This window comes from Myodes glareolus, chromosome 4, assembly GCF_982192425.1.
Source record: "Myodes glareolus chromosome 4, mMyoGla1.1, whole genome shotgun sequence".
In the NCBI taxonomy this organism is placed as follows: Eukaryota; Metazoa; Chordata; class Mammalia; order Rodentia; family Cricetidae; genus Myodes; species Myodes glareolus.
Window position 1 is genome coordinate 112,102,923 of NC_142029.1, and position 27,408 is coordinate 112,130,330.

The 27,408-nt window shown below is 41.3% G+C and overlaps 1 protein-coding gene across 2 annotated transcripts in view; it reads right to left on the reverse strand.

Moving 5' to 3' along the window:
• Window positions 1–19,871, reverse strand: part of Mtmr2 (myotubularin related protein 2) — a 65,177-nt gene extending 45,306 nt beyond the window's left edge. Inside the window, exons 1-2 of one of the 2 annotated variants that reach the window (XM_048433523.3) lie at window positions 19,614–19,870; window positions 12,862–12,932 (exon numbers count right to left, since the gene is read on the reverse strand). Coding sequence is in view for 1 of the 2 variants with exons in the window: in XM_048433515.3 (XP_048289472.1) it covers window positions 19,614–19,693 (80 nt within the window). In the remaining variant the exon portion in view is untranslated. Of the gene's footprint in view, window positions 1–12,861; window positions 12,933–19,613 lie in introns of both variants that reach the window. The other variant, XM_048433515.3, reaches the window with a different exon arrangement.
• Between the last annotated feature and the right edge of the window lie 7,537 nt (window positions 19,872–27,408).

The window sequence follows — 27,408 nt, forward strand, 5'->3', positions numbered from 1 at the left end:
GAAGCTGTTACCAGTCAGCCATGGGATGGCGGTGTTTCCTCGATTTTTTACAACTAATAAGACTCTGCCCCCCCCCACCGTCCTAGAGATGATTTTTTAAGCTTGGCCATAGGATTACAGTCCTGGGTCGTGTCTTTCATCCCCTACTTCAAAGAATGGGTGGGGGTGGAAATGTTTTGGAACGGTCCTACGCTATGGAATAGTGTTTCTCCTCTGGATGGTCTGCTGACTTAAATACCAAAGTCTTAGGGACAAAGTGGTTTTTGCACAGCGCTGGCTGCCCTAGAACAGGGAGCCTCTTTTGATATGTGGTTATCTATGTTAAAGCAGTAAGGTTTAAGCCAACCAGCTCCTGCACCCCTAGGACTGTGGTCCATGGCACAGGGTGGAGTGCTTGGCTTAGCTAGCCCTGAAGGTTGTCGAGCTGAAGAGCATCGCACAGAGAATAGCCCTCTCTGAGAGATAAGTCGCCCTGCATAAGGGTTTCCTTCCGTATATTTCCCTTTCCCAGAAAAATGGCAGAGGGCAGGCTGGATAGGTTCCAGGTGTCATGAACCTAGGGGCAGATTCCGTGTAAGCCCATTTTAATGTTTCCACTTTGGGAAGTGCGACCTCTATCTTTACCTTCTGAGGGAGTTGCCTTTCTGCAAGCAGTAATAATTAGGGGGAGATGTAGAAGGCCACAGCCACATTCTCCATCATCAAGATGGCGCTGACATCCGGCTTCACCGCCAGGTGAACGCACACGTGTTGGTAATTTTCCACTAGCATCCCCGCCTACTCCTGAGGCATCACCTAGGGCTGGGAGCAGCGGACCAATCCAAGAGTGACACGTCCGAAGCAGGGTCTGTTTCTTATATAAGGGATGGGTTCCATCATATCTGGGTCCCCGGCCATGTTGGCTGATGCTCGCTCTCCCAAGGGGTATTAAAGCCATTCCTGCAGAAGGATCCTAGTGTTCCGCGTGGTTCTTGCTGGCGAGACGGTAGCATGGGACAATTTTTGCATAGTGATACAAATTTAAAGTTATTTTGTTACACTGTATATATTTCTATTCTTGTTTAGGATATTGTACCTATACAGTTTATTTTTAAAAGTAATGTAAAGTTTTAGTACTTGAAAGACATTTAGGATAATAAAGAAAGACAGGTTAGTAGTTAATCATCTAAATCAAACTTATAGTCATATTAGGTATGCTTTCAAGGTCAAACATATATTTAAATAGGTAGATGATCTTCAAACACTTTAAAACTGATGATAACACACTGTACAACTGGACAAGCAGGACACAAAGGAAAGATTGCTGAGCTTTGCCAAGACAAAGTAAGCCAGTCTTTCTAAATTTTCTTCACAGAAAAGTCCATCAGATATCCTAGGCCTATAGACCAAGGATGGATGCCTGAATACTGCAGAGAAACCTTGGGTGACTATCCAGGCATCCAGATGACTCTCACATTTATTTAGTCTTGGAAGTCACACTGTTTATTCAGATAATGTTGTTTCCTTCTGGGGTCTCTGATGAAGTTGAAGATGAGATGGTTATAGTTTTCTTTGTTACCAAATTCAGAAAAGAAACTTACATAAGAGATGTAAAGTTTATAAGGCTAAGAAACATAAAAGTTTAAGTTGTTTACCTAAGAAGATATTTTTGGGTAGTAAGTAATACAAGTTATGATAGAAAACAGTTTAGGTATAAAACTCTGGACTCACTAAAATAGATAATATAGTACTTTCTCCAAATTTGCCAAATACATATGGACTAAGCAATTGTGAATGTAATTCTTAATTGATAATTGTTTTTATTGTATGTAGTTTTACTATGTTAGAGTTAAAGCCTTTCCTTTTAATTTATACAAAAGGGGGGATCTGTTGTGGGGATACATGTACAGGAGGTATAGGTGGGATTTCTGGGGCAATAAATGAAGAGGAGGAGGAATCTAGGCATGCAGGGGATGCCGGAAAACACAGAAGAAACAGGAGGTGCAAGATGGAAGAGAATGTAGTAAATTAATATAAATGGGTTAAGTTATAAGAGCTAGCTAGGAATAAGCCTAAGCTATAGGCTGAGTTTTCCTAATAAGAAGTCTCCATGTCATCATTTGGGAGCTGGCTGGTGGAACAGAAAAAGACTTATTACATATCATCTCCTCAGGAACCTGTCAGATGTGGACCCACAGAGCAAACTCATGGCACTCATGCTTTTATATCTTTCCACTTATCCTAGTCTGCTCCTACATAGCTTGGCAAGGGTTTTAATAAATTACTACATTCCATAAGACCGCAAATTTCAAGAAGGAAGGGGAATGTCACGAAAGAAGAATGTTATTTACCCCCATTCTGTCCCTAGACTCTCCCAGGCAGTTGGCAACAAGCAGATACTTGCAAAGTTCTTGTTGGTAAATACATGAGTGAAAGAATAAGGATCAAAAGACTGGATGATTTAAACCAAACCCCTTAGGGGCCATGATGAGGACACACAGATAAAATGAAAAAGAAACTTAGGGAAAGGTGGCGGGTGAAAGAAAAGCAAGGTTTGTGCTTTCTGGAGTCCTGTGTGTGTGCTTTTATGTACCATATATCAAGGGCCCCACTCCCAGGCAATGGCTCCTTAAGAGGCTAGACAGAACACTTCCTCTCAGATTCTAGCCTGAAGAGAACGACTAATAGTCAGGCAATGGTGGCACAGGCCTTTAATCCTACCACTTGGGAGGCAGAGGCAGGAGGATTGGTCTCTATGAGCTCAAAGATCACAATCCCTAAACAACCTGTGGATATATCCAAGGATATACTCCAAGCAGTATCCTTTAATTTTGTTGCCAGCAGCTTTTGAGAAGCTTATGAGAACAATCACCTGCACTGCTGACAACATGGGGAAGTCAGCACGCCTGGGCTTGTCCTGACAACTTACACCAGGTACCTCAGGCTTAGAGCCTCGGCTAGGATGACAACCTGAGTCACATGTGGAACCAACGGAGTCAGTCTCCCCCTATTCAGAAGCCACTCTTCTTGTCTCTTGAAATGATCCCTTCTCCAGGCCCCAGGTTCACACTGGACTGTCCCTTACCTCCACCAGGACCTTGAGCCTTTTCTCTGGGGTTATATGTATTCCCTCCTTAATAATCTCATCTGGCCTCTCAACAGCGCCACCTCTACATGAGGGAATCTTGACTTCTGGTCAACTCCAGACCTCTCTCTAGACCTCTCTCTAGACTCTCAGATTCCAGCAAATGACTTATTTAAGTACCCCCACAGACCCCAAACCTAACTCTACGCTTCTTTACCCAGCTCCAAAGTCTTTCATATCTTAGTAAACAGCAATTAGCCCTCTGCTTCCTCCAACCAAAAACTTGACTCACTTTTCACTTTTTCTCAAGAAATTATTTGGTCTCCAAAACACATACATTTCTCCACCGTTACACATCTCTCCTGCTAGTGTGCCATCTTCTTCCTGAATGATTTCCTAAACAGATGCCTTGCCTCTGTTCTTATTCACTCTTCACAGAGCAGCCTTTGGAAAATGCTGGTCGTCATTCATCTCCTCTCAACTATCCCAAGCTTTCCATGCCACTGCTAGGGTGAGTCCAAGTCCTTAAAATGACCATGCATTGTTTCACTATCTGCTGCTGTCCTGACCTCATCTCCTATCTGTTCTACGGCTCCGCTGCACCTTTGGGCACCACTCCTGATAACTTTTCCTGCACACATTCCTGCTTTCCCTTTGGTCCTCTCAGAACTGTTGCTCACATGGGGTTCTCTTATTTAAAATGCACCATTACCAACCCATCCTCCACCTGCTTTCTTCCTTTCTTTCTACAGCATCACATTTTGTCTTATGTGTTTATTCTGTCTCCCATATTCACTACAGCACAAACCTTTAAGGATTCCACATCTTGTCTATGTTGATCATCATGGGATCCCCAGAGTCAAAAATCTATATTCCCAATGGGAGAATATGAGCGCCATAGGTGTGAATAAATGGCCCTTTGAGGTAGGGCCAAACAAAACAACAAAAAAAATTTAAAGTTATTTTGTTTTCTGAGATTAAAGTCTCATGTAGCCCAGGTTAGCTTTGAATTCCTGACTCTTCTATCTCCACTGCTCAAGCGCTGGCATTACAAGCATGTACCAACACAATCAATGAAAATTTATTATTTCAATTCCAAAACATAGTATATAAAATCATATTCGCTCTGTGAGCATGGGGGAAGGGGCAGAACAAAGAGAAATGTATTTTAAAAAACGTTCCTTAGGAGTGTAACAATTTTCATGAATGATAAACACTGGCCTAGCTCAATAGCTGGCATTACAGTAGATACTCACAGGTTTAAATGTATTTGATAAATCACTTAATATCTACTGAGTAGTTACCCACACGAGCTATTCATATACATATAAATATAATGATAAAATAAAATAACACATGTAACAGTGTAGCACCTTATCTCGCAAGCAATACCATAACCACTATTATTCTACCTACGGAGATGAGAAAAGGACTCCTCCCAACAACTAGAAACCCCAGTTGACCACCATGGAGTTAAATACAGAAGTGTAACGTTAAAATGGGTTACAGTCTAACAATTTGATCCTTACAGAAACAGAGTTGGGGCTAGAGATATGGCTCATCTGTTAAAGGCTAGGCTCACAACCAAAACACCAAGAAACAGCTAGCAGGATGTGGAATGGAAAGCAGAGGCAAACAGCATGTTCTAGCCTGCCTATAGATAAATGATGAAATCCTGCCTCAAACAAAGCAAACAGAAGAGTTACCATGATCAGACAGTGCCAGTAGAGAGACTGAGCCTCAAGACTGACCGAAGCTGAGAGCCATAGTTGTAAACACTGAAAACATTGTGCTCAACTAGTTTTCAGGGTCTTCATGACTCTTCAGTCCCTGACAGTGGATAGTTCCAACTCTCCCCTCTCCAGTATGTGTGTGCGTGTGTGTGTGCGCACACACACACACACACAATGTAAACATTTGAGAGATGCTAGCCTTGTCCCTTATCTCCCCGTGCAGAAGTTCTCCTCAAACTGCAGCATCATTCGTTTTTCATTTCTGATCAGTGTGGACCTTTTGGCCCAAGCCAGTAAGCAGAGTTAAGAACTAAAATTAGAGTTAAGAACTAAAATTAAATTAAAAATTACAATCTTCTTCTATTCCTGTATATCTGTCAATGGAAATACAAGCACACACATATATAAATACACATACATACATAAAAACGCACACATTTAAACACAAATACATACACATGAACACAACACATATATAAACACAACATACAAACACATACACACACTTAGTAAACATATTCTGACATAGCTAAAAGCCATTAGTAGCAACTTCCATGGCACTGGATAACATGTCAGTACCAGTAGGATTTAAAGTGACACAGAATTGACTGTGTTCTGCAATGAAGTGATCAGCACACTCCATGCCCCAGAGCATTGCCGTATCTCTTCAGAGAGGCCAGCATGTTATGTCAAGACAGAAAGCATCAACAGCACCAATCTTAGAAATTAATGAACATTATAGCAAAGCTGGTCAGAATACAGACAGCACTGTCCAAGACATCAATTGTACTTTACAGTATTCGTGTAGACAGCTTTTCCTATGAGGAATACCCCTCACAACAGCATTACGATTTTACTATAATATAATAAATTCTGACCATTACCCCATAAGAAGGCCACTAACAACTCACAAACATGCTTGGTTGTAACTTAATGGCTGTGTGCGGCCTAGGAGAAGTAAGACCCATGAGCTCAATGGCCACCACAAATGCATTTATCTAAATTTTCAGCATTACTTTAAAAAATGGAAGCCAATCTAAGTTCTCTCCTCTTTATATCCCAAATTACACTCGTTTTAGTTCCTACATAAGAAGAATAAAGCTGGTATTATTTGAATGCTAATTTCTGTTTCCCACACAGCTCTGAAAGATAGACATGTACACAGTAAGAGAGGGCACAGAGCAGCAAGAGCACTCAGTCTCTGTCCCCAGCCCTCCCCACCCCCCGCCAGTGGCTGTGCTTCATCCACAAGAACCAGACAGACCCCCATCATCTGCTCACCTGCTGCGGTACCACAATGCTCTTTCCCTTTGTTGTCCCACTCAGAACTTCCACCACTGCAAAGTGCAGAACTGATGTGAACAGTAACCCAACAGGCAGGCGGGAATTTCTCTGTCCTTCTCCAAACAATAAAAAAGGCTACATAAAGAAACTTCTATTTTACTGGGGTTTCTTTTACTTGGGAGCCCCTGTCCCCCTGCTACACATATTTTAGAAGTGGTTAATACACATATTTTAGAAGTGGTTAATATGCAAACTTGCAAATTGAGAAAATCCCTCCTAAACAAATGAATGCTATTGTCTCTGGGTACCTAAGGAAGTACTGAGACATTACCAGACTTAAGCATCTTTTGCTAATGTTGCTAAAGAAAAAAATAATGTCTGAAGACAGCAGGATTCATATACCACCTCAAACATCCCTATACCTAAAAGCACGACCTCAGCTTCCCAGAAAGATGGAGTTTGAGGAATTCTACCTCCAACTGCAGGGTCAGCTAACCGCCCTCCTACTCTCTCCCTCTTTCTCTCCATTTGAGGAGCAGAAACTTCTTCAATCTCTTTTTCATCTGCCTTTGCTACATAACCAACATATGTTATTGTGTATCATGGATTGTAAAAAGTAGGTTCACTGTCTTAAGAGACCGGCAGGCTAACAAGGTGCTAGTTTGATACGTTGGCATCTCATCACAGCCCAAAGTGAGGATGAAGGTTCATAAAAGATGTAAAGAAAACAAGGAAAGCCCAGAATACAGAGAGAATCCACTGGCTGAAACATGTGCTTTCAGTCAAAGAATCCTGGTTTCACCACCTGACAAATAAATCCAATCAACTTAATCTAAGCTCTTTCTTTATCCATACAATAAACTGCTGACACTATATAAAAGTAGTGTTTAATATTGAACTAGTAGAAAGTGTTAAACAACAGCATTGTGTAAATACAAGAGCACTATATTAGAAAAGTAACAAGATGAAATCAGAAATAAGGAACTACTAAAAGAAGAAAATCAAACTAAACAGTTGGGCCTAAAAGTCCATCTTCATGAGTTTGACACTGTGAAGTGTCTTCATGTACAATGGAAAACTGACAAATTTCTAAACTCAAAATAATTCTGGTCAACACTAAACAAATATTAGGAGAGAGTTTTAAAAGTACACACACACACACACACACACACACACTCCATGCACAACTTTCAATTTATTCAAGAAGACTAATTCAAGCTTCAATCACAAGGCCAAGTCTACCACCAGTGCTTGTGATGAAAACAACAGTGGAGTCCTGTCTCTGACACCGGGTTTGCTGGATTGTTAATAAAATCATACTACATCCTTGTCACTCATCACTAGCAGCACTCAACAATAACAGAAAATAAAATCCAAGCACTAACAGATTCCAATATTCATGCCCGATTCCTCCTAACCCACTATTCATAAAAGTGACATCAGAGACACTAGAAACGTTACTAGCATCACACATACTTAAAACAGCCCAGAAAGTTAGATTCACGTCACCTGCTTTTCAGTCCTCACCTGCTTTTCAGTCCTCGTAAACAAGTCTCAAGAGGGCTCAGGATCTGTCGGCCATTGTTTCTTACACGCCCAGGCGCAGCTGAACACAGCTGTTAAAGTAAGATCTAAACCACTTGCCTTGTTTAAACAGCTTCTCTCATTAACAATTCCATTTTTGGTGAGTATCCCATGAAAAGGAGAGGTACCTTCAGAATGTTTTCTTCCTAATAATGCTGTCGCCCACGAATATTAAAGAATGCGTTCTGTATTCTGACTGGGATAAAGCTTTTCTAGGAATGCAAATTTTGCTCTCAGCACCCACACAATGGACTGCAGTGTCCTTCCTAACCGTCGTATGAGCTTGTGCTTGTTAGTCATCATGCTGAAAATTGTACTAAAGTAATAAAAGCCTGCAGTGTGTTTTGCAACACAAAAACTTACTGTGAGAATATCTGTCTCCAAAACAGAGAACACCTCACTATAACACAGTACTGTGTACTGTTAAAATGCTATGCCAGCTCTGATGTTTAAATGTCACCAATCTACAGGACAAAAGAGGTGTCAGAAACAATGTGCTATCGCGCTGTGTGACAGAAATTAAGTCTTCATTTAGAGAACAAAGTGAACCTGAGCTCTGAAAATGCAAAGTAAGAACAGGTCATCCAGGACACACAGTTATATTGGTATCATCTTATTTCCAGATCAATTCAGTGCATGTGATCTGTTAATTTCAACATAAATCTAACAGCTAATTTATACTGATAACAGCCTGCAAGACTTGTTTTCCCACCGTATGGTTTGACAGACCTGGCAAACACCAAAGTGTTGTAAACAGGAACGGTGGGCCGCTTCCAGCCGCCCAGCTACCTTTATCCGAAATAATTACATGGAAACTGTATTCATTTAAACACTGCCTGGCCCATTATATCTAGCCTCTTCTTGGCTAACTCTCACATCTTAATTAACCCATTTCTAATAATCTGTGTAGCACCACGAGGTGGTGGCTTATCGGGAAAGATTCAGCATGTCTGACCTGGCAGCTGGCTCCATGGTGTCTGCCTGACTCTACCTCTTTCTCCCAGCATCCTGTTCTGTCTACTCCGCCTATCTAAGCTGCTGTCCTATCAAAAGCCAAGGCAGTTTCTTTATTAACCAATGAAAGTAACACATAGACAGATGACCCTCCTACATCACCAAAGCATTGTAATCAAAGTGTCAACACGAGGTGGAGTAAGGTCAGGGCTGGGATGAGCACCAACCCGGCAGCCACAGCAGCACTAACATAACTCAAAGTGTATATTATTAAAAATCACTGACTTGTAATGATTTTTACATGCTCAGAGAGCAGCTTAAACTAGTACTTAAGTGGACTCTAAGTAACCGACAGGCAAAGCTCCTCACATATAAGTTAGCAGAGAGAAATAATCTAAACTGAAGTTTTCAGATTATAACTCACGCTACCTGGAGTCAGGTTAGTCAGTAAAGCTTCGATCTGGGCAACACTGACTTCAGCAAGCACAGAGAACACATGCACATTGAGACTCTTCACATCTGTTTACTTTGTGTGCGTGTTTTACTTGCATGAGCATTTGTGTACCATATGTATGCGTAATGCCTGTAGAGGTCAGAAGAGGGTGTCGGATACCCTGGAACTGGAGTTATGAGTGGGTGTAACTGCCATGTGGGTGCTGACAACTGAACCCAAGTCCTCTGCAAGAGCAACAAGTGCTCTTGACCCGAGTTATCTCCCCACCCTCATTTGTGTCTTAATAAGTGATTTTTTGTACAATCTTCTCATGCTACAGGCAAATGTGAATTCATTGTTAAATGAACTGGTGTCATTCCTTAGGCTATGCAGGTTCACCCCAAGAACTTTCACCACTCCTGCTCTACAGTTTATATTGGGAGAGCATTTTGTAAACAGCAGAGCACTTTTGCGAAAATCCAAATTCCAGTTTCATCTTTCATTAGCAGGGACAGTGCAAAATTTTGAGTCTGTTATCTATCAAATCAGGGCTCTTGAGAAATTACGGCCCTCATAGGCAAAAGAGCTGTGCATCTATAAAACTGACATCTAGTTGCACACTATCAGACGAGTGGATACTCATTTATTTATTTGTTAATCATTTTCTTGTGACTATTTCCTGGAAGAAGTTTTCCAATACAGTATCCTTGAGTGTTTTATGTATTGAAAGTGATGGCCTGAGCTGACTGATCACTAAAACTCTGCTCCAGTTCCTTGTTCTGTTGCTGTGATAAAAGACCTGACAAATCAATTTAAGGAAGAAGCAATTTATTTCAGCTCCGAGTCCCAGCAATAGGAGCCGGAAACAGTAGATTCCTCACATCCAGAGTCAAGAAGTAGAAATGCATGTCCTAGAGTTCAGTTCACTTTCTCCATTTTATGTATCCTTGCCGAGAGAGAAGTCCTAACCTCTATTAAGAAGGGTCTTCCCACATGGAATAACATAATCAAGATAATTCTCCACAGGCAAGCCAAGTGCACTTCTCCCAGGGGATTCTAGATCCTGTCAAGTAGACAACATCACAGACTCTTATACAATGAAAGAATATAGGTTACTTGTATAAAGATTACTTTAATAACATATGCTTAAATACTTAGTAAAATCTGAGCGCAAGAAATAAGAAACAAGTCAAGAGATCAGTATATACATTTTTCATTCTGATTTTAAACTAAATTAATGGCAAACATTTATAATTAAATACTAGGGCAACTCTGTGACAGTTACATTACAGTTGTGACATTCTAGGTTTCCACACTTTTCCCAGGTCATCCTAGAAATATAGCGTCATTCCGAAGTATCTTTCAGCATGTATGAAATGTCTTAAATCAATATCATTGGAAGGGAATTAACACTACAAAATAAAGTCCTTTTTCCTTTGTGATGCTGGGGACTGAACCTGTGAATGCCCAACACTGTTCTACCAATGAGCTACATTCCCAGGCTAAGTCCCTTTCTGGAGATGATCTATTTGCAAATTTGAGCCTATGGGTACAACATCAATGATAATGGAATTGGCATCTGGGAAGCCAAGGATAACGAACAGCTACTTACAACAAGCACTTTGAGTATATGCAAGCCTAGGCTTGGTCCCCCACATCACAAAAGCAAATAATTAACACCTGAAAAGCATCCTTAAACTAAGACATACCTCAAAACACTCAGAAATTGAGTAGTAAGATTAGGAATATAACTTTCTTATAATTCCAACACTATAGGATTTTTTTTTTAAACGGAGCTAACTTCATTTAAAAATACAAGGTATAATTCAGGAATGTAAGATACAATATGAAATATGTAAAATAAAAAATTAACTCCAAATGTATGGTTCAAAACATTCCTTAGAGTTGTCAATAAATGCCAATATATTACAAATACACTGTGAAAAAAATACTACAAATACAATTAATTTCAATGGCAATCTCTGTGGTTCATACAGTAAACTCAACGACTCCAACATTGCTTCACAGAGCCCAAAGGAAGAAAAACAATAAACAGAGTTGCTCACAGCACAGCTGGTCTGCACCTCCCACTTACATACTCTAAAAAAAAGACTTAAGATCTTCAGAAGTACAGGACACTCAATCCAGACAAGAGTATGAATGTCTGATATTAAAAAAAAGTATTCTTTCTCCATCAAAACTATTACCCAATGATTTCAAAATCAGAATCAACCATACATGTAGCTAAAGACTGAGAAAGTGTGTGATCTTGATGTAGGAGAGTCTTCTATCTATCTGTTGCTTTCATTGGTTAATTAATAAAGAAAACTGCCTGGCCTGATAGGTCAGAACATAGGTAGGTGGGGAATACAGAACTGAATGCTGGGAGGAAGAAGGCAGTGAGGCAGACACCATGATTCCCTTTCCCAAGACGGATACTGGCTAGAGACTCATGCTGGTAAGCCACAACCTCGTGGTGGCATACAGATTATTAGATATGGGTTAGTCAAGATGTGAGAGTTAGCCAACAAGAGGCTACAGATAATGGGCCAGGCAGTGTTTGAAATAATACAGTTTCTGTGTAATTATTTCGGGGTAAGCTAGCCGGGATTCGGGCGGGAACACAGCCCGCCACTGCGCCGCTCCTTTTGCAACACAATCTTCAGGAAAATGATACATCCGCAGCTTCTGGGTTTTTCCAGGAACATTGGTCATGATGCTAATATCTAAGATGAAGCAGGGGGCCTAGAAACATGAAGGACAGTGAGGCTCTCTGGCCAAATAAAAAATACAACATGACCCATGAAGACTTTGGAGAAAAAAACACTAAGCTTTCCCAGTCTCTCCAAATTAACTGGATAAATAAACTTCCCAACATTTTTCCATCATCTGCAAACTTGGAGTTGGACTGAGAGTACAAAATGGATCTCAAATTTCAGTACAGGTTCTTGGACCTGTTCCCAATAATCCAGAACAGGCTAGAAACTGCAAACTAAGTGTTTACCAAGCATCACCTAACTAGAATGTGCGGTCTCCAGAGCATCTTTTTCAGAGATGCTAATGGACCTAACTGTAATATAGCTATCACAGCACCAAGTTATCAAGAATTCAGAACTAATTGGTAGAGAGTTTGCCTGGCATTTAAAAAGCCCAGAGATCGATCTGAAGAATCCCATAAACCAAGTGCTATGATGCTCTCCTGTAGTCCTGGTGCTCGGGAGGTAGAAGCAAAAGGATCAGAAGTCATGCCCACTCTCAGTTACAAAGTGAGTTTGAGGCCAGACTGGACTACGTTAGACTCTCAGGAGGGAAATAAAAATGTAGGAGGTAGCCCATAGAATAATACATAGTGAATCACAGAAGAATCAAAGAAAGGAACAGATGGAAAAGGGAGGGAGAAGACTTGCCTCTAACGGTCCTCTCTAAGACTAAGACTAAGGCATACAACATGGCAGCAACATAAACCACATATGTATCTACTGCCAGAAAACAGTTTCCACATAAATGCAATTGGTACCCTATTCATCCTGTTCTCACATCAAACTTCAAAGGAAGAAAAGGGAGGAAGTACACAGAAGCACCCCATGCCCCAAAGTCTAATGGAAAATTACTGGGTGACTAAAACTTAATGACTGCTTTCCCCAGGTAGAAGGAATCACAGGATGTTCTGGACTGGGCATGGAACTGAGACTAAAGTTTGAAATCACTGATTACTCATGTGCACACATTTCATTTGGGATAACATCAGATTCCAAAGATATACTGGCAATTAATATCTGTCCATTTTTCATAGTTTCCCATTCACTTACATTATAATTTTTGAGATCTTTTATCTTCACTTCTGATGATCTTCAAATGTCAATGGCTCTTAACACATTAACTGTAAACAAACACAAAGGAACTTAGGGGTTCAGACACTGGATGAGCCCAGAGTTAAGTATTCTAAATGACTGTGCAAAGTCTGAGGGGCAGGGAAAGAGGGGGAAAGGCTTCCCTTGCATAATTCACGTGGTCTTCAGAAAAGAAAACTGTCCTTGCAAATGAAAACTACATGATCACCAACTTTCTTTATGGAAAAAGAAATATTCAAAGCTAAAGAAAATCCTCAGTTCACCAACGTAACTTCCCATTTCTCACAGGGAACATGGTCAGTGTCAATCTATGCAGGAACTGTCCTCTAACTGCAAAGCTGTCTGAACCCCAGGCACCTAATCTTCAGGTACAATCGCTTCTGTGTCCTACAGACCCTGAAGCCAAACAGACTTGGACTCCAAGGACATTCCATTCTATCTTCAATTTTCTTATCTGTAAAATGGAAAATTTAATACTGCCCAGCTTATACAGACTTAGGTGAGAAGAGCACCTAGGAAACCGAGCGTCACAGCACATAGTAAGCCTTCAACAAACAGTCAGGGCTACTGTTTACATTATGTTGTTTATTAACTCTATTAATTTGTCACTGTAACAACTATAATGAGAAAAGCAAAACTTACCATGGATGTTTCTATTTTGTTAGCCCTTTTGATATAACGAATGTTTTTTAATAATAGTAAAATAAGAATAACTTTATTTTTGACCTTTACAGGCAGGCATCTTTGCTTAGTTTAAGAAACCTATGACCCATAGTCACTGGCCCATCAATTATTGTCCTTTTGACAGAAGCACAAACTTGAGGTGAGACACATAGAACTGCCGGAACAACCACTCGTTTGCTGCTGTCAGGAACCATGGAGAGGAACAGCAAGCAGCTTTGGAACTCATGGGAAACTCACTGGTTAGCATAATCATGGTGGGTGTGTCTTAGAGAAGCAGAGCCCTGAGGACTAGTTTCCTTAGGACCTCGATACTATTAAGTCACCACATCCCTTACAATCTATAAGTTGTATGGAAACTCTCAGAGGTCCCTAGCACCTCACTGGGCAGTGCCACTGGTACTTAAAATAACAGTGATTGGCTTTCTGCAAGCATTGCTGCTGGAACAGACTAATGATTCAATCACACCCTAAGAAAGACGTAGACTGTTAGTAAAGTTAGCTTAAGACTTTTTGTTGTTGTTGGTGGTGGTGGTACTGGTTTTCTTGTTTTGCTTTTCTTTCTCCTTTCTACCTTCCTTCCTTCCTTTCTTTCTTTTTCCCCCTTTGTTTTTATGATTTTTGAGACAGGTTTTTCTGTGTAGCTTTGGAGCCTGTCCTAAACTTGCTCTGTAGGCCAGGCTGACTCACATAGAATTGTCTCTGCCTTCCTAGCGCTGGGATCAAAAGCGTGCACCACCACTGCCGTGTGGCTAAGGTTAAAATGTTTTTGTTAATGGCTTTGAAGCCACTCATTTTCTCTTGTGACCACTGCCTTGCAAACAGAGGCATGTCCAGCTTGTATGAGCATCACAGGAACGTGCTTCTTGCTTTTAAAGGATTCATTTGTGTCAGGGAGAATCACTGCCTGTCTCCTATATTCTCTCTTCTATTCCTTAAGTCAAAACCTCCAAGCTTTGCCTTAGCACAAGGCCTTAAAAAAGAGTCTACAGAACCTAATATCCTAGACTGTCTTACAGCTAGCCATGGCCACAGGACCAAGCAAGAGTCAACTGGATAGTAGCTTAAAAGCAACTTGTGATCGCTAAAGCATGTCTTTTAAAGACAGGAAACGTCCCTTCATCTGAAAATGCAATGTCAGGCTCTACCATCTTTTAAAGACAGGAAACGTCCTTTCATCTGAAAATGCAATGTCAGGCTCTACCTGCCATCATGGCTCATATAGTAATTTTGTAATCTAATACACATGAAGAATCTGGATCCTTGACTCAGATACACTACATTACAACTGCATTAACTCTGTGGACTTTCATGTGAGAAAAGAAAAATCTGTTGGATTAAATCACCGTTAGTGCATGCTTCCTGTTGTACTCGACTAAACCTAAAGCCAACTGAGGGCATAACTCAAAGGTCCAGTACTTGCCTAGCATGCATGAAGCCTTGGGTTCCATCATGAGTACTGCAAAACAGAACTAAATATCAATAAAAACATAAAACATGGGACCTAGGAAACAGTTCAGTAAGTAAAGTGTATGCTGTGCAGGCATGAAAACCTGAGTTTGGATCCCCAGCACCCACAGATAAAGCCAGGCATAAGTATCTGTAACTCTAGTGCTGGAAGTAGAAAAAGGCTGATGGTGAGGAGGGAAGGACTCCTGGGCTGGCGACTCCAGGGGAAGTCTGTTCCTGGTTCACTAGGGAACCCTGTCCAAAAGTAAGATGGAGGACGAGAGGAAGACATCCAAAATTGGCCTCCATCGCCCACAAGCACAAACACAGTTGTGTGCGCTCTCTCTCTCTCTCTCTCTCTCTCTCTCTCTTTCTCACACACACACACACAGAGAGAGAGAGAGAGAGAGAGAGAGAGAGAGAGAGAGAGAGAGAAAAGACAAGCACAGGTGTACATACGCACAGCCTAACCCTAAAAAAAAAAAAAGAGAAATTTCTCACATACCAGGTTTTAGGCTGGGGGGGGGGGTGCCTTATATATTAAAGCATGTTTTAAAGTTCCCTTTTTTACATTTAAAGCCCAGTATCTGGACTGAAAAGTCCTCGAAGAGCTCAAGGCTATTCACAGAAGCACAGTCTGTGAAGGAAAGTGGTTCCTACCATGGGTCCTGTGCACCCAGCGAGGAGTCAGTTCACTTGTCCTTTCAGTGGCCTCCAGTGACCATCACAGTACAGGGGTCAGCAGCCAGCTGTGTGTTACAGTGACAGGAGGGGCTACATTAGGAGGGCATCTCCCACAGTCCCTTGTGCTCTGACATCACCACCTTTAGAACCCCACTTTTAACCTGACTTCTTATGAAATCAGTCCAGTCCTGACACCAATATAGCAAGTACTTTACAAATTCAAAGCCATTTTCCCTAAAAATGAAAAACCTTCTATACTAGAATCTGTTGGGGGAATTTCCACTACTCAAAATCCTCAATCACACGCACTCTTAGGCCCTGGTGGTTTTTTAATACAATAGCATTAATTTGGTAGCTTTCCAAAATAAACTTCCTGCCTTCTGAATCAATGTGCCCTCCAGAGTTACTGCCTTCCCTTGGGTACAAGTCAGGTTGCTGGTTTGACTTGTTTATGCTCTCACATTATTTCTCCATATAATAATTTTATAAATGTATCATATTATAATGCATTATATAGGATGCCTATTTTTAGGGAAAGTCCTAGAGCCTACAGTTTTGGCTTGTGTATTCACAACTGAAATCAGTCCAGTCCTGACACAAATATAGCAAGTACTTTACAAATTCAAAGCCATTTTCCCTAAAAATGAAAAGTCTTCTATACTAGAATACTAGTAATACTTAGAATTTCCTCTAAAGATGAGATTTAATAAACAACAACAAAGTATACAGGACCCAATCCCAGTGTCAGGATTAACTTTCATACTTTCGTATAGTAATCAGGCTTTTAAAAATCTTGATAGTAAGTATTTGTAAGTTCATAATAATATTGGGCCTTACATAGAGAAGAAATAATAAATTTCAAAATGATTTTTAGATTACCACTACAATCAGTGCCTGACTCAGTGCCAGTACTAACAATGCCGAAGAAGACACTCAACCAGACAGTCACTCTGTCCTGAAGCTGTAACTTCAAACACTACTTCTGGCTAGCTGCTCCAGAAAACACACCACTGAATAGGTAAGGATGTGATGATATAAATCCATCACTACTGAAAAAATCTGAAAGATACTTCGTACCAATATATCACTTTCAAGCTAAAACTACAGATGAGATTTTGTAACAAAATATGCTTTCGGCATCCCAGAAAGTCTTTGCCACCTAAAACTATAATTAAAATTCACAGAAACAGTAGCCTAGGATTCACTATTTTCAAATGATGATAGTTTTAAGAAAGATATGCAATTTAAAAATGCAATTAAGTTGAAGGGTAGGATAATGCACACCTGTAATCACAACACTCAGGAGACTAAGGCAGAAAATTTTTTAGTTCAAGGCCAGACTGGGCTACACAGTGAGCCTTCCTCAAAAAAAAAAAATCAGTTATGCATGTGTAAATTCTCTTGTTTTATTAATGAAAGTTAGGCATAAATATGGGGCACAGAGTATGCATGCTAAATTATTTATCAACTAGAAAACAACTGATATATCAAAATAACCAGAGACAAGCAAGTATTACCCAGAATAACTACAGCTGAAGAATATGTGGTGAGGAAAAAAGACACATTAAAGTGACTGGCATGGAAAATTAGAGAATAGGGAGTCAAAGTGATCAATACTGAAAGATGACAAACAAGGGGAGGACACAAGAAAAGGACCTTGCTTAGAAGTGAGAACATGCTGTCAATAAAGACCACACCGGTGCTATGTGCTTCGCAGACAAGAAAGCTGAGGATGAACCTGAGGTCAAACAGTTCAGGTCAGTCACAACAGGACAGAGTCCCTTTTAATCCTCCGAATGAGGACAACAAACAAGACCAGTGGTGAACATACATCAACGTTCCTCTGTTTCAGAGCACCTACTAGAAAGACCCCATCTGAGGACACACTGTAAAAAGCAGACATCAAAGAAACCTACTCAGACAGTGCAATCTACAGTAAACAGCCTGGAAGACAGAAACTAAATGTAGGTGGTAAAATAGGACAATACATTGCCGAAGGACAGGTCTGTCCCAGCCTTCATAACTGGCCTATGCAAGGACGTATTTATATTTATATTTCATTGAGTCCTACTTACACCAAGAATCAGAGTGAGACCAACAAAAGTATAATTATAGAAACAGTTGGATGACCAGTATGATAAAATAAAGTTTGTCTCAACACCCTGGCGGGGAGGGGCTACATGTGTGCAGAGTAGGCAAGAACTGCCTAAAGAGGGCAATACAAAGCAAGATTCACCACAAACACTGCTTACTACAGCTCATTAGAAACTATCTGAATAAAGAAAAATAAATGGTCTTTTACAGCCAAAAAGATCAATCAGATCTATGCTGACCAAGAAGGAAAGTTAAACCAGCACAATTCTAAAAGGACCCATCACACTCTATCAAGACAACACACTTTTAGTAGGAACTACAGACTTTCCAAAGTCTTTCAACCAACTTCAACAGAGTATGTCCTTTTTTAAGAAACAATGGATCTCTTTAATCCCAGCACTGGGGAGGCAAAGACAGACACATCTCTGTAAGTTCGAGGCCAGTCTGGTCTACAGAGTGAGTTCCAGGACAGGCTCCAAAGCTACAGAGAAACCAAAACAAAGGGATCCTGAAACGAGCTATAGTGTTCATTTTCCTTGTATATTCTTCCCAGAAAGGACAAAAATACACTATCAATTAACTATTTAACTGTTCAGACATAATATTTCACCCAAATTCATCTCATCATAGAAGCATTTGAGACCATCAGAGGTGAGTGGTTTATCAACTTCGGTTATAAATTTGAAGTTTTTTGCTTAGCTGAGGAGACAGTTTCTATTTTCCATGAAATTGAAAGTAATAATTTTTGCATAATTTTCCTTGTAGCTAAACTCAATAGAAATTTAAGTCAGTGTTGACGAGATGGCTCAGCAGTGAGAGCACTTGCTGCTCTTGCAGTTCCCAGCACCTAGCATCTGCCTAGCCCTCCAGTTTGAGGGAATCTGATATCCCCTTCTGAACTTCTGGTCTCCTAAATTTATCAATCTACTGGGTGAAAGAAACTGTGTGATACATGAAGCACTATAAAAGATTATTTTGTAGCATGTATGAAGACGAATTCATAAGAAAATTTATTCGTGCTCTGAATAAAAACAAAAAACAAAGTACAATGTTAGAGTGACGAGACAAAAAGCTGAGCTAGCACAGGCAGACATCCAGACTTTACCTGTAGTCCTTCGTAGACTAACAAAACTTGAGATAAAATACACTAGTAGAAATAGCATAGTCTGCCCTGCCTGTACATTAGAATCACCTGTGACTGTTTGTCTCCATTAAGCTAAAACGCAGCTAAAAAGCTCCTATAATGAAACTATTCTCTAAAGTTAAAGAGTGTCCCAAACAAACACCACATAGAATGCACAGTACGTTGGTAATATCACTGATGTTTAAGCTAAGACACTGGCTCTGTGTGGCTGTGTGTCCCAAGCATACTTGTCTCAGAGTGCCCCCAAAGGCCACTTGTCTAGTGACGTGCTGACCCCCAAACTCAGTGACAATGAAGGCAGAAGAGTGAAAATACCAAGCCCTTGACAACAGACCTCCTGTTAAAGTAAAAACGCTGTGTCCTCAAACACAACTGAAGCAACCTCGACGAGCGGAAAGTGAGTAGGGATAAGAAGGGCAGAGGCCACAGAGAAACTGCATTTTCCCCCTCGCACCGAGGGCCCTGCGGAGGAGCCACGGCTCGGCCGGGCTCTCCATCCCCGCACCGGCTGTCCGCGGCTTCCACCTTTTCAGGGCCCCGGCCTCTCCGTCCCCGCACAGCTCTGCCCTTTCCATCTCTCCCGCGGCCCCTGCCCCTCTGCCAGCCTCCGCTGGCCTCTCCTCTCCTCCCGTCCGCCCGCCCCGGCCTCCGTCCCCACCTGGACAGTGAGTCCTCGCTAGGTGGCCGTGCCGCCGGGGGCTGAGCGCCGAGACTCTCGCAGCTAGAGCTCTTCTCCATGGCGCGAGAACAGGAGGCCGCTGCACCTTCTGCGGCCGCGGGTGAGAGATGCACAGGGAGGAGCGCACAGGACCTCGGCCGTGGTCAGCCTAGCGCCAGCCACAGTGCGAGACCGGAAGCGGCCATGTTCCCCCAGCCTGCACCGCGCGCGGGGGCTCTTGGGAGCCGGGACCCCTGGCCCTGCAGAACTGGGCCCTGCGCATGCGCTCTGACCGCCCAGCGCCTGGCCTGCATGAGGAGGAGTTGGCCAGCGGGGTGGAGACTTTGAGCTGAGAGGAAAATTTCCAGAAGGAAGGGAACACCCTTTTATCATAGAGAAGACGGAAGGATGCGAGGCCTTGGAAGCGGTGGAGTCGAGGAAAATAGAGGAACGTGGGCAGTCTGTGGGATGAGGGAGTGAGGGGAAAGGAGGAAGAGACCTGAGGAGATCCAGGGCTAGAGTATTGAAGAATGAGGTTAGAGGTAGCGAAAGGTACAGCTTACTTGAGAATCTATTGTGAAGCAAAGCAGACTCAGATTCCACTGCCACCTGTTGCATTTCCACCAGCTTCCTTCTATGTGAGTTATAAACGTAAACCGCCTAGAACAATGCTTGCCTAAAGACGGAGCACGCATATAAACATTCTAACAGATTTAATAATCGGTAACTGTTATGAGCAAAAGCTAAAGTAAAGGATCACAGACCAATAACAAATGGTTGGGAGAAGAAAGGTACCACCAGTTGCTCCCCACCCCAACCCCAAGTGGGGAAGCGGAGGGAAAACGCCGAAAATTACATTTCTTTCCATCTCTGACCATCATTATACAGAGGAGAATGGGGATGGAGTTGAAGTTTTCCGGCCCCTTGTGACAAGAGTGTGGGTCAGTGTGACTTAGGAGTGGGTCTGTAACTGACAGGCACGTGGACAGCAACTGTAAATCCTAGGAAGAGGACTGGAGAGAGAATGGGGGAGACTGGGAAATTCTCAAAAAGAACTAGATGCAAACACTGCTGGATGCAGTGTTTGAAACAGAGGACAGACTTACCTCTCCAGATCCCAACTCCTTCAGATTCCCCTGCAAAACAGGAAGCGAGTGTGGAGATGGAGTTTGATAAGGGAGCAGGAACTGGGTAAAGGAGACTGTGGATGCCAGTGACTTTCTGTTACTCAGGATACAAGATGGGTAATATTAGAGGAAGCTTTCTAACTGTGACTCCGCTTTAGTCCCTCACACATATGGAGAGTAAAATTAATGCAAAAATTATTTCTATAAATTAGAGACTCTTTTAAAAATTACTTGCTAGGGTAAATATAATTGTGCTTATGCAAATTAGATTTAATTTAATGCAATTACTTGATTTTTTTTAAAGAAAATTTTAATTTTTAGAACCAAGGAAATAATTTGTGGGCTAGCTTTCCATTACTGTGACAGTGTTCCTAATGAAAGACTTATTTTGACTGATGATTTCAAAGATTCCAGTCCATGGTCACTAGGCTCCATTTTTTTGAGCCTGCAATACAAGAGAACATCCTAGCTGGGAACACGTGGTAGAAGAATCTGCTCATCTCCAGGTGCCCAGAAAGGAGGAACAGAGGGAGAGAAAAGGGGAGGATTCTAGTCCCCATTTGAAGGAGACTCTAACTACTCCCCTCCTAAAGTTCACACTGCCCCCCAGTGACACTATCAGATGACAGCCTAACCTTTAGAGACATAGCCTGTAGAAGATATCTCATATCCAAAACCTCAACAATTTGAAAGATCACAAGCTCAACCTATCTGAATTGTGTTCTACATAAACTAGAAAAGTTATCAATGAATAAATAAATATGTTAATTTATTGGTTATGTTAATCCCACAGATTGGAGGAGAAAGATCACTGACCCAGGGGCTGGAGAGCTGGCTCAGCGGTTAAGAGCATTGACTGTTCTTCCAGAGGATCTGGGTTCAATTCCCAGCACCCACATAACAGCTAACAACTGTAACTCCAGTTTCTGGGGATCTGATACCTTCACACCAATCCACATAAAGTTAAATAAATTATTTAAAAAAGAAAAAAAAGATTTAAAAAAAATCACTGACCCAAGTCGTCATGGCTAAATTAATTAAAGCAACCCTTTTATTTGTGTACATGGGCTGTCTCCGCTAAAGATGGGATTTAAAAAAAGAGCCATGGAAGTGGGGAAGATAAGGTTTTATGGTTCAGGGGTAGAGGGTTTCCAAGTGGGGAATTTTGCAGGTAAATAGGTGGTTACAAAAGCAGAACTTAAGCATAGCAAGTTAATCATAAGAACCTGAAACAAAGGCATGATTGCAAGGTAATCTTAACCTTTTTGAAACAGAAGCATGGTTCTGTTTTCTGGAGCAGAAAGTACAGAGCCAGTTGTTAAGGTTACAGGTGGAGCGTAGCCCAATCCTTGGGAAACAGATTTAATCATAAACAGAATGAATCTAGTTTGACTTTATATAAGATGGCTTTCAAACCCAAGATGGAGGCAGGCTAGTTCATCAGTTAGCCTCAGAAGAGATAGCCTTTCTCTTCCATTTTCCGTGCAAGGACAGATGGCAAGCAATTGTTTTTATCTCTAATTTTTCAAGAGATCTTAATTGTACCTTTCTGATAGGCCAGCTGGATAAGTAGTCAAATAAACACTTTGACAAGCATAAATATCTGTAAGATTCATGAGAGAATGCATCTACTTCTCTGTCCCAAGCAGTGTTTCTAAATGCTGACTCACGATCACTTGGCACTTCAATTTGTGTCTTCCAAGTTACACATGTTGGAGAAAGATGAACCCTTGAAAGGAAGATCCACTTCATTTTAGCATTGTGTTGAATGCTAGAAAAAAAAATGTCTTCCTGGGTAATAACTTGTGCATGGCCCTCTCTAGCGATTATTATGGGGCAGTGTTAAATGGATCGAGATTACAACCAGAAAAGCCTGCATTGCAATCCTATGCAGTCGCTGAAACCTGCCCTGAATGCTTGTTTCTCATCTCTGCGCAGGAAGCACTTAGTAAATAGATTGTGTTGCTGTAATTGTTTCTTTCCCACTGCGCTTCAGCTTTACTTCTAACCTGAGTGAAGAGTAACAAGCAAAGAATACTTTAATTTCAGATGGAAGGTAAATTGCTGCATTCCTTGTCTTATACATTGGTTGCTCTGTCACATAACTAAGAAAAATGAACCTAAGCCTTCCTGTACCTCAGCTGTCTCATTTTTTATAAGAATAACAGCATCTGGGCTGGGAAGACAGATCAGTGAAGTGTTTGCTGTTTGACCGTGAGGACCTGAGCTCCACCCCTGAGAAACCTATATAGTGAGAAAGAGACAGAGAGAGAGAGAGAGAGAGAGAGAGAGAGAGAGAGAGAGAGAGAGAGAGCGCTGAGCTCCACTCCCGAGAACCTACATAGAGAGAAAGCTGAACTCAGTGGTCTGCTAGTAATCTCACTGCCCAGAAGACAGGGATGGGTATATTCCTAGTTCTCTCTGGCCAGCCAGGCTATCCAAATTGAGGAGTTCAGATAAAAGTGAGTCTTTCCCACAAAGCAAGAAGGATGGTATGCTGGTCAGTTTCTGTCAACTTAATACAAACTAGAGTCACCTGGGAAGAAAGAGCCTCAAGAAATTATTCCCATCAGATTGGCCTGTGGACACGTCTGTGCAGCATTTTATTAATTAATGATGGTTATGAGAAGGCCCAGCCCACTATGGGCAGAAAGTTCTCGACTATATGAGAAAGCAAGCGAGTAGACAACTTTCCTTTACAGTTCTGGACTTCCCTCAAGGATGGGCTCGGATGGTGTGTAAGCCAAATAAACTCTTTCCTCCACACATTGCTTTTGGCCATAGTGTTTATCACAGCAGCAGAGAGGCAAACTAGGAGAGGTACCTGAATTCTAAATTCCTCGATGCAGAGTGCATTTAGACTACCTAGCCTCTCTGGCTCTTCTATACATGTGGGGATACAGTTAACATCCCTTCTTTTTAAAAATACCCATCCTATTTTTCTTCCTTTCTCTCTCCTTTTCCTTTCTCTTTTCTATGTTGAGACAAAGTCCAACTTTGTAGCACGAGCTGGCTAGGAGCTTGCTGTGTAGGCCAGGTTAGTTGCAAGCTCACGGCAGTCTTCCTGACTTTGACCTCCCAAGTGTCGGGATTGCAAACACTCATGAGTCATCACACCAAACTACTTCAAACCGCTTTTAATTAACACATACTAATAGTATAAATTAGTGGGTTTTTTGGTGACTTTTCCATCTCTTCCCATCTACTCAAATCATGTGCGTATAAACACAAGCACACACACATTCAAATGTGAGCATGAAGTAAGACGCATATAAACCATTGAGTGTCTGGCAAGAAGCATACATAACTCTAACAGTTTGCTAAAACTGTTGTTGCATTAAGAGAGACATAACGGTGTGGGTCAGACTGAAAAGAGACAGCGATTGAGCATTGCAACCGGTTTGGAACTAACTAAAGATCCCCATGGTTATTTTTTAAGAGAACCCAGGAATATGTTAAACAATATTCACAGACAGAACCACTTAACACACACACACACACACACACACACACACACACACATATATATATAAATTTTTTAAAAATCAGACACCATTATGACATATTTCAATAAAGTATGTTTTCATAGTTCTCATTTCCCTGCCTCCCCGGCCCCTTGCTAACCCTACCCCTACCTTACAACCTACCCCCATACTCTTTTCCTCTTTTATGATGAACATATTTTAGAGATAAACTATTTCTGAATTTAAATCCATTCATTTCGTCTTCCCAGGTAATGTGATCTCTATGACTGTAATTTAATTGAGTAGTAGTCATTTTTCCATTGAGAAAATGATTTGTCTCAGTTTGATACCAGTTCCTAAACTCCACAGCTTTGCACAGGCTGCTGTCTTCCTTTGATTCATTAAAATGACTTTCACATTCACCACCTTCTTGTGACTTCTTGATATATTGCTCCAAGCATGGGGAAGTAGAAAAAGATTGCTAGCATATTGGGAAGAATGAATTTGTCCTGGAAGAGATTACATCTTGATATATTGTTATTGAATCTCTTGGAGGGTGTTGTATGAATTGCCAAGCTTTGGTTCTTGTCCCCAGTGTCTAACATTTGCTGTCTAATGTGCATCCCATTTTTGTGGTCTGAGTTGCTTTGAATGTCTGCTCCAACCCACGACAATGAATAAGAATACACCAGCAGTCACCTTTCCATGACCCTAAATGAAGTTCCTGTTTTAAAATGAATGCTAATAAAAATACACATATCTTCATAAAAGGCTGAATTCAGTTTGAAACATTCAGAATTGAGGATAAAATTGAGTAAAAATAATCTAAAGCTTATTTTTGCTTCAATCTCTCTTACCATAGCCAATGAGTTTGACATACCTTTGCTAACAGCAATTGTATCCTAGTATAAATACTTAAATCTAATATCTCCTTTCTCCTACCTACCTTGAATATCCTATTTAAAATCGCTACATGAACTCTACATTCAAATTTTCTTTATTTACATTTGTCTTTTTTATACCTTGTATATTTATAATATAATCAATATATTATTATCTATTGTTCATTATGTATTGGTATAATCCTCAATTGTATATGATGAAATCTATCAACTTTGCCAACCAATGTTTTTCCGAGCATGTGCAAGAGGTCATGGTGTGAGATAGGCATTCAACAAGATATTGAGATGAATGAGTAGATGGATATAGTTCACAGTTTAAAAAATTGATATGATTTGATAATATTCATGAAAATAAGCACAAGTGAGAATGTGTTATGGACTATTTAACTATGTAAAGATGTGTTGCATTTGTTTATGTTGCAGAATATTTGTTCAACTATGTAAAGATGTGTTGCATTTTCCTTAATTATGTAAAGATGTGTTGCTGTTTTACCTTGTCTGCTAAAGGCACCTGATTGGTCTAATAAAAAGATGAGTGGCCAATAACAAGGAAGGAGGTATGTTTGGGACATCTGGGCAGGGAGAATAAATAGGAGGAGGAATTTAGGCTCAACAAAGAAAGAAAAGGAGATGCCAGGGAGATACAAGGGGCCAGCAGTCAACCAGACTTGGAAGAAGCAGGAAAGCAAGGCACACAGAGTGAAAAAAAGGTAAAAAGCCAAGAAGCAAAACACAGAAGAATAGAAACAGGTTAAATTAACTTATTAGAACTCGTAGGACAAGCGTAATCTAAAGGTCGAGGGTTAAATCATTAATACGTGTTTGTGCCTTTATTTGAGAACTTTATTTAGGAGGTTCACAGTCCGACCAAGCTACATAACTGTCACACACATGCACAGGATCTAGGTCAGTCCCATGCAGGCTCCCCAAGTCCAGAGTTCAGGAGCTCCCGTGAGCTCAGGTTGACTGTCTCTGTGGGTTCCCCCTTCGTGACTTTGACCCCCCTGACTGAAATAACCTGTCTTCCCTTTTTTTTTTCTAAGATTTATTTATTCATTCATTCATACAGTATCCTGCCTATAGGCCAGAAGAGGGCACCAGATCTCATTTTAGGTGGTTGTGAGTCACCATGTGGTTGCTGGGAATTGAACTCAGGACCTCTGGAAGAGCAGTCAGTGCTCTTAACTGCCTAGCCATCTCTCCAGCCCCTGTCTTCCCTTTTTATGAAAGAACTCCCAAAGCTCAGCCCAGTGCTTGGCTGTGGATCTCTGCATCTTCTTCTATCAGTTACTTTATAAAGGTATTCTGATGACAATTAGGGTAGTTACCGATCTGATTACAAAAGATGGTCATTTCAGGCACCCTCTCCACTGTTGCTACAAGTCTTAGGTGGGGTCATCCTTGTGGATCCCTGGGAGCTCCCCTGGCACCAGGTTTTCTCGAACCCTGAAATGCCCCTGTTAAGATGTTTCTTTCATTACTCTTCCCTCTGTCCCACCCCAAACCTGCCTCCCATGCTCAGCCTGCCCAACCTGATCCTTCCTGTCTCCATCCTCCTGCTCTTCCTGCATCCAGCTTACCCAGGAGATCTCTTCTGTTTCCCCTGCTCTTGAAAATCCATGCACCTCCTTTCGGGCCCTCCTTGTTACCTAGCCTCTCTGGGGCTGTGGATTGTAGGTTGCTTATCTTGTACTTCACTCCTAATATTCACTTATGTGTGAGTACATACCTTGTTTGTCTTTCTGGGTCTAAGTTACCTCACTCGGATTGATTTTTTTCCTAGTTCCACTCATTTACCTGCAGATTTCACAAGGTTATTGATGTTTTACAGCTTAGAAATATGCCATTGTGTAAATATGCCATATTTTCCTTACCCATTCTTCAGTTGAGGAACATCTAGGTTGTTTCCAGGTACTGGCTATTACAAGTAATGCTGCTATGAACATAGTTGAGCAAGGGTCCTTGTAGTATAATTGAGCAGCCTTTGGGTATATGCTCAAGATTGGTATAGTTGGGTGTTGAGGTAGGTTGATTCTCAATTTTCTGAGAAACTGCCATATTGATTTCCAAAGTGGCTGTACCAGTTTGCCCTCCCACCAGCAGTGGAGGAGTATTCCCCTTACTTCACATCCTTTCCAGCACGGGTCCTGCCTCAACTTGATGGGCCAAGCTTTGTTCAAATCCATGGGAGGCCTGCCCCTTTCTGAATGGAGGAGCGGGTGGGGAGTGAAGTAGACGGAAGGCAGGGGCAGGGTACAGGAAAAGAGGAGGGAGGAGAAACTGGTCAGTATGTGAAACAAAT